This window comes from Triticum aestivum, chromosome 5A (assembly GCF_018294505.1).
Source record: "Triticum aestivum cultivar Chinese Spring chromosome 5A, IWGSC CS RefSeq v2.1, whole genome shotgun sequence".
In the NCBI taxonomy this organism is placed as follows: Eukaryota; Viridiplantae; Streptophyta; class Magnoliopsida; order Poales; family Poaceae; genus Triticum; species Triticum aestivum.
Window position 1 is genome coordinate 534,605,730 of NC_057806.1, and position 15,915 is coordinate 534,621,644.

Below are 15,915 nucleotides of genomic sequence, written 5' to 3' on the forward strand. Positions count from 1 at the left end.
CATTAACCGTAGCGTAAAATTTTCAAGCAAAGTTGTATTGAATAAATGGGTATTTCACGACTTGTAACACGGATCTTCAGACATAATAAAAGTCAATTTATAAAAACAAAATGCAACAATCAAAATGCTTAATGTACCAATAAAAAAGGACAAATTTACTTGAAATGGATGTCTTGCATTTTCAAACTTCAAAGCACATCATCAGACATCTAGATTTAGCAACCTACAAGACAAGAAATGTAATAATTTTTTTAAGTCGAACATAATAAAATGCCCAAATAGATGGACTACAAATTTGAAGGTTACCTACTTACCTTAATTATACTCTCTTTCTTCGAGCCATGAAACATACTAATCCACTTGATCAATGGTGACCTTTTTCATTGCCTATTCATGCCTTTTGAAGCATCTTATTATGGTGCCTTTCTTTTTAGAAGAAACTTTTCTATATTATCTGTATTTAACAAATAAATTACAAATGCCAAATGAGACATTGAAAATTATGTAGCCAATAAAGTGAACTCTCACTACACATGCATTACTACTATTCACTTTAACATTTTCAGCTTTATGTATCAGACCATACTTTTTCCCCAAGCATCCACCTCGGATTCTACTACATCATATTAACCTATATTTTCTGATATCCGGTCCTACATGATACGCGGAGCATCACCTAGTTTTTACAGGTTAGACCTGGCGTCTGTGTGCTTTTTGCACTGAGATCCCCTGGACTTTTCACGCGCACGGCCGCACGCGAGTCCATCCATAGTGCTCGCAGTCCGGGACCACGACCCACGAGTCCACCTAGCCACGCACCCAGTGACGCACGCCGCAAGCGAGGCCGAGGACGAGGACCCAGCCACCGATTCCCCGATCCATCCCCAACCTGCAGCGTTGCTCCCCACACAAATCGAGTCGAGAGTTCCCCCTTGAGATCGATCGATCCATTCCGGTTTTGTCCCCCGCTGCTTGGCGATTTTCGATCCCCCCAAAGCAGTAGCCGGCAGGCAGGTGGGCGGTTGGTGGCGGCACTCATCCATCCCCTCCCCTCCCTCCTACATCCAATCCACTGGCCTGGAATGGCGGCCAATAATAGCGGCAGCGAGCCCCGCATCCCCGAGGACGTGACGCTCGAGGACGAGGCGGAGGCGGAGGCCAAGGGGAAGGCGCCGGCGGCCTCGTCGTCGGCCACCACCACCATGAACCGCTCCGGCTCGCGCCCGCAGCTCGACCTCAGCGGCGCCGCCATCCACGGCACCCTCGAGGACCGCAACCCCACCATCCTGCTGCCCAACCAGTCCGACGACATCTCCCACCTCGCCCTCGACATCGGTGGTACGTCATACGGACCTTGCCTCTCTTGCTCAAATTCGCCGCATAAGCGTGCTGAGTGTGCTGGTTACTGTGGAGTGTGGAGGCAGCGCGTGAAGAAGGATGCTAGCTAGTTTTCCACTTTTCAGTAAATAAATAACTAAAGGAGTAAGATGGGTCGTAATAGTGCATGAAACGTGAAATGCAAACTGTGGATGGAGGCTTTCCGACTCCGGATTATTGCATTGCTGCTCGGTACTGATCCTTGTGCTAATTACTCCTATTAATAGCCTGCATTTGGCTTTTGTGTTTTTTGTTCACCACATTGTTTTCTGGTCATCAGTCTGAATGAGAGCTACAAACTGTTTGTTTTGTGACTGAACTGTATGTTTTCCCTCTAGGCTCTCTCATAAAGTTGGTATACTTCTCACGGCATGCGGATCAGCCCACCGAGGATAAGCGCAAGCTATCCACCAAGAGAAGGCTTGAGATATTTACTGGTGCCAGGAGGAGTTACCCGGTTCTTGGAGGGAGGCTCCACTTTGTCAAGTTCGAAACCGGGAAGCTAAATGAATGTTTGGACTTCATTTCGTCCAAACAACTACACCGGGGTGGTATGCAAATATTAGCACTACTTCGTTTATAATACAAATTGCTGCATTGATAGTTTGATATAAAACAATTCAAATCCTGTACGCTGTGGATTTTTTATATATTCTGTTCAGTATAATCACATCGTGTTAGGATGATATATGGTTTTATTGTAAAACAAAGGAAAATAACACTCTCTTATAAACATAGTGACAGTATATATATGGGTAGTTATTCAAGTTATTATAACATGCTAATAATTTTGAGGTTGACTTGTGCGTATATCTTCTTTATTTCTCAGTCCTATGGCTTTTCTAATTTGTATGTGCTGACATGTTCGTTTCATATTTCATATCTTTATTCTGATGGCATGCTCAAGTTTTTGCGTCTCATGTTCTTACCTTGCAATCCTCATTGTATTCTATCCATTTTGGAAGTTTACCATATGTCAAATTTGATGTATATATACATGAGCTTAAACTACATTCTCTAATCTCTTAATTGCTCCCAGCCTCCCATCACTATGTTTCATGTGGTTTTACTGTCCTTTTACTTGTATCTTCCCTTGCTCTCGCATTGAGTTGCAGTTTTATGCTGCAGGAGTTGATTCACCTTCATGGCGCTCAGGAGCTCAGCCTGATAACATTGTCATTAAGGTAACAACTAATGAGATAACATCATCACCATTTATTGAAAATTGGTTTGTATGCCTGAAAAGTTACCTAGTGCTTGTTATCAGGACGATTGACATATTGGTTAGCAGTGTGTTCTTCCTAATTTGAACAAATGGTTAGTTTTGGTGCTTTTGGTGAATAAGAGCCATATTTGTTCCGGGCACATACCACTTCTTTTTTAGTAGAAAACAGGCATCTAGCACATAACACCATAGATGGTCTAGTAGTAAATCATTATGAGATTTCCCTTCCTCTCACAGTAATAAACTTTTGAATGAAAGTATTAGCAACTTGTACTATATAGAAGGAAAGTTTTGATGTTTGCACCGCTCTTCCTTCTCATGACAGCATTAGAAGTTAGAATTCTACTTTTTTTTACTGATTATGATATTTTCTGGAAAGGCAACAGGTGGTGGAGCATTCAAGTATGCTGATCTTTTTAAGGAAAGATTGGGAGTCAGTCTTGAGAAGGAAGATGAAATGGACTGCCTTGTAGCTGGAGCAAACTTTCTGCTTAAGGTTTTCATTATTTCTAAATTGCAATATCACTATTTTGGCTGCATCCTACTATGCAGTTCCATATTGTACATGGTGTTTATAATGGATTGTTCAAAATGTATTGTGCCACTAAAGTGTTATTGAACACATCTCATAGGGTGGTCGCACTCAGAAAATCAAATTACGTGCAAGTTAGTAAGACTTTGTTTTTTGCCAGGCTATACGCCATGAAGCCTTTACACACATGGATGGCCAAAAGGAGTACGTGCAAATTGATCAGAACGATCTGTTTCCTTACCTTCTAGTTAATGTTGGATCTGGTGTCAGCATAATCAAGGTAACTTTAAGGTTGACCCTTTTCCCCTCATTGGATCTTTGCTAATTGTTCTTCTTCAAAGGTTGATGGGCATGGGAAGTTTCAACGAGTAAGTGGAACAAACGTTGGTGGCGGTACATATTGGGGATTGGGGAGGTTAATGACAGAGTGCAAGAGGTGCTATTTTTGTCTGTTCATCGATATCATGTGTTCCTCCATAGAAGTTTGAAATCTTGAATTTGTTTCAGTTTTGACGAGTTACTAGAGCTGAGCCAACGTGGAGACAACAGCACCATTGACATGCTTGTAGGAGATATATATGGTGGTCTGGACTACTCCAAGGTAACTATTAATATTATTAGTTGTTTCATTTTATTATCATAATGTGCACATTGGATTTTGTATGCATTATGAAAATTTCCAGTTGCAAGTGGTATTAGTGGATAACATTTACCGTGTCAAAGTCCCTAATTCTTGTTATGCAATGCACTAATGCTTATGGTGTCTTGCAGATTGGCCTTTCGGCGTCAACAATTGCCTCTAGCTTTGGGAAGACAATTTCAGATAACAAGGAGCTATCTGATTATAGACCCGAGGATATTTCACTCTCCCTCTTACGGATGATTTCATATAATATTGGCCAGGTATCTTGTTGATACAGAAACGCTGAGTAGTTATTGACATAGTATTTTGAACCTCAGATATTGCTGCTTCAAAGTATTTAGAGATTCAAACCTGACAATGTTTTGTTGACTTCAAAAGTTTGAGCAAGCGATCCATACAATGAGGCTTGGAAGCTTATCTGAACATAGAGCTGTGTTCTACTTGATTTATTCAGAAACCCGTGTCCAACACTGAACAGTAGCATTCTTCTGTGAAAAGAAACAAAATATGGAGTTTCAGCTTGTTTTGTTATGTAGTGATATTGGTAAAAATGTACGCAATTATTCATTAGTACTTGTGGATTTGAAAACAGAAAGAGCCCATAGCTGACACTGCAAAATATGATATCAGATGGCAGTGATAAACTATGTATTAGGTTCCTCAAAGGTCGACTGCCAGTTAGCATGCTGTTCGGTGAACTCAGATATTTAGTGTTAGTTGTTGTAAGCTAACAGCGATGGTTTCTCTGGGATCTTACGGCTGAACATATCTCATTAGAAAGTACATATAGCCAAAATCTCTGAATTTCATCTGTGTTTAATACTTGACACTAGGTCTAAGGAGAAACTGGGTGTCCACTGTCCGGTACCAGTTTATGACAGTGCATGCAATATTGCACATTTCAGTGGACTCATTTTCTTCCCTTTTGTAGATCTCCTATCTTAATGCACTTCGGTATGGACTCAAGAGGATATTTTTTGGTGGATTCTTCATTCGTGGCCATGCTTACACCATGGACACAATTTCTTTTGCAGTACATTTCTGGCAAACATCCTGAAATCATTTTAGTTTTGGATGTGTTACGGTACTAAAGTAGACATGTAGTTAATTTCGAAAATAATTAAATAATACTGCCCCCATATTGTATTTCAATAGTATGTTCCTGAAACAAACATACACTATTGTTTTGATAAGGTCAAAAGGAGAAGCAAAAGCCATGTTTCTGCGTCATGAGGGTTTTCTAGGAGCACTTGGCGCGTTTATGAGTTACGAGAAGCATGGTCTTGATGACTTGAGTGCACATCACTTGGTTGAGCGTTTTCCAATGGGTGCTCCATATGTTGGTGGGAAGATTCACGGGCCTCCTCTGGGGGATCTCAACGAGAAGGTAATGACATCTATTTCTTATTATCGTTGTCTTTATGATTATGTTATTTTGGTTATTCTGCAGAGCATAACAATCTGTATCTTTATTGATTTTTTACGAGGGAGAACCTTACTCATTTTTGCATTAACAATAGAGTATAATAGAGTACATGATTATCCATGCTAACAACAGCACACCTAGACTGATTTGGAACCTTTGGAAACACTCCCTTCACATAATTAGTGGTCAGCCTCACAACTCAGCTAATTCAGTCAAACTAAGCCACCGAAAGCTGATCAGTGGATAGAATGCTGTCACTCCACTGGAATCTGATCAGCCTCTTCAGCTGTCAGCACCCCAAGTCCCTGATGTTTTTCACCCAGGCGACTCACAATCTGTTGCAGTCAAGTTGCTTCTCCACGGGAAGCATCCTGGAGATCTCCCATTAGCATACCTTGTCAGTAGTACAAAACACACACAGAAAAGCAAACCATGCCCGTTATAGATTTATCCTTTTCTTTTCAAAACATAAAGACTTCCTGGTCTTTCAAATTGCCCAACCTAAAGTTAAACCCACAATATGAATCTCTTTCACGGTCGGTAAGATTTGCTGAATCCAGGCAGAACACTGGAACCAGAAATTAAATGTTTGCTTCACAAATATTACACTGTTTTTGTGGAGACCACCTCCATCTAACTAAAAGACACATGTGCACGCACCAACCCCCCAAACAAGTCACTCAAAGCCTTCAGCCTTGTCCTCTATTAGAATAGCTGCTGGAATGAGTCATGTTTTGTCGTCACCATGTTCTATTCTTTGGCACATGGCTAATGTTTAAAATTTAAACTATTCAACACTTTAGCTATTAAATATTGTTCTTTTTGAATTGCAAGATCAATAAATTTTGATATGGAACTCTACTTGTCAGATATCATGGATGGAGAAGTTTGTGCAGAAGGGTACTCAGATTACAGCACCTGTACCCATGGGAGCTCCTGCTACGACAGGCATGGGAGGTTTTGAAAGGCCTACTTCCAAGGGTGACATTTTGCGGTCTGATGCAAGTGCAGCTCTAAATGTTGGTGTTCTCCATCTTGTACCCTCATTGGATGTCTTCCCATTGCTGGAAGACCCAAAGACGTAAGCCACAACTATTTATCTCTCATCTCTACCATGTCTAATAATTTTTTGGAACATCAAAGGGGCTCTGGCCACTGGCTAGGTAGTTGAATCCGATTTTTGGACCCAAAGAAGACCAAGTGAACTCAAACTATTATAACAAATTCAGTGTGGAAGTTGGAGCTCCACTTCCATTTCCCTACAAAATTGAGAAGTTATGAGTCGATGCTTGCCTCCAAAGCTTACAGTTACATAAAACTAATCACTACATTGTGAATCATTTTTCTTTATCTATGGGGCAATAAGTAACATGCGCCCTTTCTGTTCACCGGTGGAGTAGAGTCCTTGTTATGTATGGACACTGTATGTAAGCTTGATAGTGAAAGAACAAATGCTATCATGTGCAACGCAACTATACATCGTGTTCATGTTGTAATATACAATCTGTACTGCAGGTATGAACCAAACACAATCGATCTCGACCATGACGAATTCAAGTATTTTTCCTTTCCCTTGTCTATAAATACATTATAGGAACTGCATTCTTATGATTCCCTTGGTGATATCTGAGATTTTCCATGCTAGGTACTGGTTCACCATTTTGTCAGACCACCTGCCAGATCTTGTGGAGAAGGTATGTTCCACTTCTCACACATATTCTCCCTGTATACATCTAAATTTTGTTTCACTGCATGACATTGTGATAACAATAAATTATCTGAATATTTATACGTCAATTGATAACTGGGGACCTGTCTGGGTCCTTAAATAAGTCTGTCAGCCTGCAACCATGTGTCATGGGGGTCAGCATTGCAGCCACTAGCCACTGCCACAAGTCCAAGGAGAGGCCGGCAAAGTCTGTTAAGGCTTAGAGATAGGCCTTCATGTCTACTTCCTCCATCCCAAAATAAGTGTCGCTGATTTAGTACAAAGTTATTACAAAGTTGTACTAAATCAGCGACACTTATTTTGGGACGGAGGGAGTATAAGATTAATTTCCTGTTTAAAATATCATTGTTCTACTTTACCAGTTACCACCAAGTCATGCTAACTATTTAAAATAATTACTAAGCAGGCACTCCATCTACATATATATTCTACTAAAAACACTGCTCTTGTTAAGCACTATGATTTTTTGTTTCCAAAATCGAGGCAGAAGCTTAAGAAGAATACAGCCTAGTTAATTAAGGGTGGGTAAAAACCAAATGACCAATACAACAGACTCAACACTTAGTACCTAGCTATATCGTGGAGCCACTATTATTAACATTTAAATTACTAGTGATTCTGTTATCTTGCTAGCTCCTAGATTCACAGTTCTATCGGCGTTAAATTGGTATAGCAATGAATTTAAGTGTACGTGTAAACTTGAAAAGTATCTCGGTGACTAAACACTGCATACTGTTTGCAGGCGGTTGCCAGTGAAGGTGGGACTGATGACGCGAAACGGCGGGGAGATGCGTTTGCGCATGCCTTTTCTGCTCATTTGGCAAGGTACACAATTGTAGTTGCATGCCGCTGGTGTTTGGCTGCCACAACCTATGGCTTGCCACATTTGCGGTGCCATTTTTCTTGGCCACAACGTAGCCAATTTTTTTTGACATACTTAGCTTACTCTAGGGCTTTGACCAAACAGCCCTAGTGTAAACTGCATTGCACGTTATCGCTCTGTTGCCTTACTTATGTGTTAAAGTTTAGGTTGACTGAGGAGCCTGCTGCTTATGGGAAGTTCGGTTTAGCCAACCTGTTGGAGTTGAGAGAAGAATGTTTGAGAGAATTTCAATTTTTCGATGCATATGTTAGTATCAAGCAGAGGTTAGTTCATAATCTCTTCACGGTTCTCAGTAAATATCTCTACTCTGGCTACTTAAATTGTTTGATGCTTTCTGCATGAAGGGAAAATGAAGCTTCACTGGCTGTTTTACCTGATCTACTCATGGAACTTGATAGTATGGATGAGGTATGAGAGAATGTTTCCCTTCTTTATCCATTGGCACAGCGCGTAGATAAAAAAAAGTGAGAATTTTGGTTAATCTCACAGCAAAAAAATAATAACAATTTCATAAACTGCCACACATTGTGTAACTGAGAAGCAGATCTGTTCTGGCCCCACCTGCCAGTGCCACGGTAAACAGTTTTATGTTGATTTTTTTGCTTGCATGCTTCTGTGACGGCCACATGCTGCTGGCCGGTAGTTCAGCAATCTACACTCAGTTTCATCTCTAGAATTATGAATTCGTCGAAGTTTTATTTTTATGCTCGATGTTTTCAGGAAGATAGATTGCTTGCGCTAATTGAAGGTGTTCTTGCTGCGAACATATTTGATTGGGGGTCTAAAGCTTGCGTGGACCTTTACAACCAAGGAACTATAATAGAAATTTATCGCATGAGCCGCAAGAAGATGCAACGTCCTTGGCGGGCAAGTATTCCAAGTCTCAAATTCAAATGTTATTGCAATGCACGAGTTACCCAAATTATATTTTACGAGTTATACTAATACATGACCAGATAATCGTAATGATGGTATCTTTTGTTTCAGATTGATGACTTTGATACGTTCAAAAGCAGAATGCTTAAGAAGGATCAGCCATACAAAAGTGCACTTATTTCTGTTGATAACGCGGGTGCTGATGTGGTCCTTGGAATGCTTCCTTTAGCACGAGAATTTCTACGCCGTGGAGTTGAGGTATAAATTGAGAGTATGAAAATAAGAACACATTTTGCTAGGTTTGCCCCACATTATAGTTTGAATTAAAAAGAACAAACGTCCTGCTGTTTCAAGAGATTGAATCATGGGCCGGGGACAAGCAGTATACTGCATGCTATAGGGTGTAATTTGCATGCTATAGTGTTGTCCTTGATGGAAAATATAGACTGAATGCCAGATCTGGAAATTTTATTTTATTTGCATCACCCAGACTGAAAGACTGAATGCCGGAACTGATAGAAAGATGACTTTCGCAGTTTCAGCAACGTTGTGAAATAACCATTCAATGATTACTCTTTCAACTGCTACTCAGACACTCAGCATAAGCTGGTAACCAAATACTGATTCTGCAGGTAGTTCTGGTTGCAAATTCGTTGCCGGCTTTGAATGATATTACGGCTAATGAACTTCCAGAAATTGTAGCTGAAGCTGCAAAGGTACAAAGTGAACGGAAATTTTGTTCTCCGTCCTAGCTGTTTTATCTACTGATGCATCTGGCTTCTGCTTTATTGGTTGTGATGTGTCGCAGCACTGTGGTATCCTTCGGAAAGCTGCAGAAGCAGGCGGACTGATAGTCGATGCTATGGCTGGCATCCAAGGTGATACCAAGGATGAACCGGCGTCGGTGCCACTAATGGTCGTGGAGAATGGATGTGGCAGTCCATGCATTGACTTCCGGCAGGTTAGCTCGGAGCTTGCAGCTGCTGCCAAGGATGCTGATCTGGTAAGAAGTCTGTATGTAGTAGCTCTTTGAGCTGAATGTATTTCCTTGTGTGCAATAATCAGCTGGAGAGTTGTTTGATCTGTTGGTTTTGGCTGTGAATGTTATGCAGTTGATCTTAGAGGGCATGGGGCGATCGCTGCACACCAACCTCAACGCCCGTTTCAAGTGTGACGCTCTGAAGGTACTTATTTTCTACAGTGCTGACTTGTTTGATGTATAATGACAAACTTGATCCTGGCCTTGTGGTCATTCTAAATGGCAGTATAACTTGACTCTTGTGCTATTATTCAAGTGAACCGTCTTTGCACTTGCGCTTTGCTGGAGATTTATACCCAGTCTGTCAATATCGTCGAGCCAACAAGAGCATTGCGCCAAAGCTTTATATAGTGTACTCAATATCCTGAGCTTACCAAACTGACTATGTGTGCAGCTTGCGATGGTGAAGAACCAGAGGTTGGCAGAGAAGCTTTTCAACGGAAACATATACGACTGCATCTGTAAATTTGAACCTGTTTCGTGACGGTCCAGAAGACCCGCGGACAAATTGCTATAGATGGTGTTGTGTTGTACTCAAGAACCATGAAACCATTGTGATTCTAGCACAGCAGCACCAAAGGTTTAGACAGTGTTATGATGTACTCAGTGACCATGAAAACTCATTGTGCTGGCACATGGCATATAAGCTAAAAAACCGAATTATACTGCAAGAACTGAAGGTTTGTTTCTACTCTCACACTATAGAAAATACTCCTCGGTCAAAGTAGTGTCCACAACAACAACAAAGGCTTTAGTCCCAAATAAGTTGGGATAGCCTTGTTCCATTAAGATCTTGAAACCAACTCATGATTTTGGCATGTGGATAGGTAACATTCACGTGCCTTGTCCATGGCTAGTTCTGGCTAGTTCTTTGGTTATATACGAGCCCTTAAGATATCTCTTTAGTCTCTTTAGGGACTCCTCTCATGTCAAGTTTGGTCTACCTTGATCCATCAACACGTTTTAGCCCTCTCCTATGCAGTGGCCTCGGTGTACATGCCCATACCATCTTAGTGGCATACCCCATTGCGGTTCGAATCACCGTTCTATAAACCTTTCTTTTAGCTTTTGTGGCACTCTTGTCATAGAGAATGAAAGAAGGTTTGTGCCACTTCATCCATCCGGCTTTGATTCGATGGCTCACACAGCTTTGATTCAATTGCTCACATCTTTGTTGATATCTCTATTCTTCCGTAGCATTGGCCCAAAATATTGAAAGGTGTCCTAAGATACCACTTGCCCTTGGGTTTCATCTTCATAGAAGGGTTGTTTTGACGTTGGCTCGCCAAGCTTATCACAACGCTGCTCCTTTACCTACTGGGCTTGAGATCGGCTATGTTGAGACAGCGTAGACGGAGTTAGTCAAAGTAGTGTCATTTTTTCCCTAAGATGGTGCTGTGCCAGCCAGGGTGTTGCAACATAAGAAAGAGTTTGAGAGAACAACATTTTTCAGAATGAACAGTGAGGATTCAGTTTAAGTTTCTTTGATTCAGTTTCTTCAGCCTTGTGAGATCATGATGTCTCTACTTATCGGCAATGCCCGGATCAACAGGAGAATGCTTATGAAATCATAAAGTTCAAGTCGCAGCAATTAACATAACGGGAGATACATGGACAGTTCACGCTAGCATATCGGCCAGTTGATCCACAGATCAACAGCGTGCCGATCATCTCCATACAAGCAGCTCTACTCTAGGCAAAGTTGATGTTGTAGGCCTTGACGCCGTCTGCCCTGAAGATGCCGAAGTGGCGCTCGAACTCGGCGCCGGTCTTGCCGTCCTCGTCGTAGAGGTCGAACAGGAACACCTCCACGGGCGCCCCGGGCCGGCGCGGCGTGCCGGCGCCCCGCGCCGCCCTCTCAGCCATCCTCCCGTTGTACGCCGCGGCGTTCTCCGGCGTCGCGGCCGGGTGCCCCGCGGTGGGCCACCCGGTCTCGGTCACCGCCACGGGCACCCCGCCGAAGCCCTCCCGCTCGAGCGCCGCCACCACCGCGTCCACCGTCGCGTCGAACAGGCCCGCGTACGCCAGCGCGCCGTCGCGCACCACGGGCTCGTCGGAGGCGCCGAGCGCGTAGGCGAGCGGCACGTTGGCCGGGTCGCCGACGTGGCTGATGAACGGGTAGGCGTTGAGCATGAAGGGGGCGCCGGTGTCGGCAAGGAGCCGCAGCATGGGCCGGAGCACGTCCATCTGGGCGGCGTCGAAGGCGCCGGCCGAGGGCGGGTAGGAGGACGCGAGCACCGACGAGGCGTGCGCCGAGGAGACCTTGACGGCGCCGTCGAGCCCGAGGGAGGCCAGCGCGGCGTGCAGGTTCCGCATGGCCGGCACCAGGTGCGGCGCGTAGAACTGGTTGTTGTAGAGCACCTCGTTGCCGACAGCGAGGTAGCGGAGCCGGCCGGCGACGGGGCCGCTGGCGAGTCCGTTGGAGCGCAGCCACTGCAGCGCGCCCTCGGGCCCGGCCGCGGAGAGGAAGGTGAGGTTCTCGTTGGGCACGCCGACCGTGAGGTCGATGCCGGCCGCGGCGAAGGCGGGGAGCACGGCCTGGTCCGGCAGGAAGAGCCGCGCCTTGGTGATCCCGTTACTCCTCAGCAGCGCCGCGGCCGCCTCGGGCGCGGGGAGGTTGCCGCCCACGCGGCCGTAGCACACCCCGATCTTCCCCGGGTCGCCACCGGCCGCCACGGCGAGCAGCGCGGCCAGGGCGGCGAGGAGGACGTAGCCGGAACGCAGCGACGCCGCCGCCGCTGCCGTTATGCTCGTGGCCATTGTGACTTTGTGAGTACGTTGCGATTCGGCGGTGTTGATCTCGTGATGTTTGTCTGTGGAGTGTTGGACTCTGCCCTCGTCGGTTATATAGAGCTTGTGTTGACAAGAATGGCAGGGTACGTTGGTGCAGGCCTGACCTGGGTGGGGACGTTGGCGCGAATCTGATCTGAGTTGCTTTTGACGGTTGCCGGGGCGGTACGATTGATCGGACGGGTAGCCGTTAGAGCATATTATAGCCGTTGGCTTTTGAATGGCGATCGAGCTGCACATCAAATGATCTGGTGCGCTGTCCTGGCCATGTGTCACCCCGCAGGTGTTGCTGGAGCTGCCACTATTGCACCCCAAAAGACTGCTGGCGGTGAGTGGGGCTGGAGGAGGAGATGCATTGAGCAGAGCGAGCTGCCATCTTGGCAGTGTTACCCTCTACGGTTCAATCACAAATCGTTGTATCATAACTATCAACACATTATACTAATTGTAATCGTAGGATCATTCCAATTAATTTAGATCATAATATCACATAATTCGCGGCGACTCTCTGTCCCTCGTCTTGCTTCGAGTGAAAACCTTAATCATTTGGATCGGGTGGTGGCAGCGCTCCGGCATTGTTACCTTTCTGAAGGCGCCGTCTGGGAGTCCTTGGCTCGTCGGGCGCGGCTCATCTCTATGGGTGACTCTGTCACGGTGGAATTCGTTTGACCAACAATTACTCTTTTCGTTTGCGAAGTTGGGGCATTTGACCAACAATTACTCTTTTCGTTTGGGATATATGTATTCCATCTTTTCATAGTAATAGTTGTCGTTCTGGGTCTAATTTAATTGTTTGACGTATTCTGGTGACCGTGACCGTAAATCAGGAGCTTTTGTGGAAGGAGTATAATCCACTCTTTATTTGCCCCGTTAAGGCATCTCCAACATCGACACGTAAATAATAACCATCTTGACTGTGTGATCCAGATGTGTTGTGTCATCCAATGCAGATCTGTATCAGTCTGCAGAGCGGCCTGAACATACTTTCTTCCGTAAGCCAAAGTGTGGGGCTTTGCGGGAGTCCTGACAGCACCCAAGCCCGTTTCTGACCACAATGACCCACCTAAACCTCCCTCCCTCGCCCGCGCACGTTTCTGCCCGGTGTCAGCTGCCTGCATTCATGCCCCTGTAAAGCGCGTTGCTCCACATTGAAGCTGGACCAGAGCGAACACGACCTCTCACTGGCTCTGCCAATAAAGCGGCGCACCGGCCTAGGGCGCCGCCAGCTGCATGCCCGGCTGAACACGCCTCCTCGCTGCATTCAAACGCCTCTATTAAACCCGTGTGGAAGCCGAGAAATCTACTCCGACCACACATCTGTTCACGAGCGGGCGGCATTAAACACAACGTCGGGCAAGCTCCTCCCTTTCGTCCGCTATTTAAAGGAGGCCAGATGCCGGGCAAGAATCGCACCACTCCGCCACTCTCCATCTCCTTATTCCACCATTTTCTCCATCCTTTCAATGACATCTGACGAGCAGGAAGAGCAGTTCTTCGGCATAAAAGCCAGTTGGATGACCCATCGGATACAAGCGAGGCAGCTCGCTACTTCACCTCCAAGCCCGACAGAGCAAGTTGCCGCTCCAAGCTGGCGCGTGGTTCAACAACTCGGTGCTCCAAGCCAGCTTGCGAGGAGTGGCGAGTTGCTCCAGGCCAGCACAGGAGGAGCATGACACGGGCATCATCCCTGCCGTGGACGATGCCACATCGTACCGCACCTCCCGTGCCTGCGACCGCGTCATCCGCCATCAACGCGCGCTAACCGCGCCCTGCCGGCAGAGAAAGAAGCCGGCTACACGGAAATCGACGAGTCAATGTTCAGTGCGTCCGCGACTGTCGCCAACGTCGAGGGAAAATAGAACATGGGAGGCCGCCGCCGCTTGGGGCCCAGGAAGGCCACTGCCGGCGCTTCGCCGGCTTGTACAGCCGGTGACCTTTCCGGTTTTTATCCCAGACCATCGTCGGTCCCTCGTCTGAGCTCCACGAAAGTGGAGGAGCCCCCCTCCCCCTCAAACTGAAGCGTCCTCTTTTCCACTCCGATGACTGACGCAGCCGGACATAGGGAAGGTACGGGGGAAGAATATACCTCCGAGACTCCCGGCAGTCCGATGAGCGGGCTGTTGGACATGGGGAAGACAAAGGGATCCGTCGTAGCCTGCCGTAGACTAGTGTAGTGTATCCATGTCGTAGAAGTGGAGCTCCGCGCGACCGTACGTGCACATACTTTTACCTTTTTAGTTAAAATACGTCCAAAATGTAAACATTTTCGTCCGGTTTGTATGAAATCCGCTGTGTTTACATGAACTTCATCCGGTTTGTTGAAAAAATGTTTGAAATGTATGCGGGCATTGTCTGATGACGGCCTTCTACATCCATTTTTATGGACTGGTTCCTTATCCGCGGACGGATGCGGGAGGGAATTTGCGGCTCGTCGTTGGGATGCCCTTACCTCAGAGCAAATTTGTTTTCCAATGGACCATTATTCGGACTTGCTGAAGGACGACGGCAGCAAAAACAAGAACAAATATTGGTTGTTCCTAAAAAAAAAAGAACAAATATTGGTCTCCGCAGAACATGGATCGTAACCGAGGCTTGAAATATACTCCTTTCGTCCCAAAATATAAGAACGTTTTTAACATTAGATAGTGTCAAAAACATTCTTATATTCTGGGACAGAGGGAGTACTGTATTAGTTTTGACTTTGTACTGTTAGACTGTATTTACATGTGTATATTGTAACGTTGTATACCACATCATTATATATATATGTGATAGGCCATCCCTAGAGGGTTGTGCCAGTTCCCCCCAAAGCCTATTGTCTTACATGGTATCACGCTAGGTTACGTCCGCTTCCGCCTACAAACCCTAAACCGCAGCCGCCGCCGCCGCCGCCGTCGCCCGACTGCTATGACGTCCGCCGCTGCGTCCGGCTCCACCGCCACCGGTTTTCTGCCGGCCTCCCTCGCGGCGCTTCTCTCGAGGCCGCTGGATGCCGCCTCCCTTCAGGCGCCGATCGGGACACGGAGCGTTGGCTCCCTCTTCGCGCTCCCGCCGGCCGCTACTTCGCCCGGGCAGGCGCTTGTGGCCCACACCGCCGCCGCCCCGTCAACCGCGGCTGTCGCGCCCTCGGCCACTGCGCCGCTGGTGGCGGAGGACGTCGCGCTGGCAGGCTTCGCGGCGTCAACCGCGGCCATCGCGCCCTCTGTCACCGCGCCGGCTGCCCCTCTGACTGTCTCCACGGTGGTCTCACCTCAGCCAGTCTCCTCGATGGGATCGCAGCCGCCGCCGCCGTTTCACTTCGGCCATCTCATCACCATCAAGTTGTCGTCGGACAATTACATCTTCTGGCGCGCGCAGGTTCTTCCGCTTCTTGGGAGTCACTACCTGCTTGGCTA

The 15,915-nt window shown here is 46.1% G+C and overlaps 2 protein-coding genes across 2 annotated transcripts; one reads left to right on the top strand and one right to left on the bottom strand.

Annotated features, from left to right (window-relative positions):
• The first annotated feature begins 799 nt into the window (after positions 1-799).
• On the top strand, positions 800-10,421 carry LOC123104549 (pantothenate kinase 2). Its single transcript, XM_044526419.1, has 22 exons — positions 800-1,338; positions 1,716-1,928; positions 2,506-2,561; positions 2,982-3,098; positions 3,295-3,414; positions 3,476-3,570; positions 3,642-3,735; positions 3,906-4,037; positions 4,709-4,821; positions 4,972-5,164; positions 6,073-6,284; positions 6,719-6,760; positions 6,849-6,897; positions 7,675-7,757; positions 7,962-8,078; positions 8,160-8,223; positions 8,536-8,682; positions 8,803-8,949; positions 9,324-9,407; positions 9,500-9,694; positions 9,804-9,875; positions 10,125-10,421. Exons 1-22 carry the CDS (start codon positions 1,083-1,085, stop codon positions 10,212-10,214), a joined length of 2,691 nt encoding a protein of 896 aa, XP_044382354.1. The 5' UTR covers positions 800-1,082; the 3' UTR covers positions 10,215-10,421.
• An 869-nt stretch (positions 10,422-11,290) lies between these two features.
• Positions 11,291-12,559, bottom strand: LOC123104550 (glucan endo-1,3-beta-glucosidase-like). The gene has a single exon (XM_044526421.1). The coding sequence runs from the start codon at positions 12,488-12,490 to the stop codon at positions 11,423-11,425; it is 1,068 nt and encodes a 355-aa protein (XP_044382356.1). The 5' UTR covers positions 12,491-12,559; the 3' UTR covers positions 11,291-11,422.
• Positions 12,560-15,915: the final 3,356 nt, after the last annotated feature.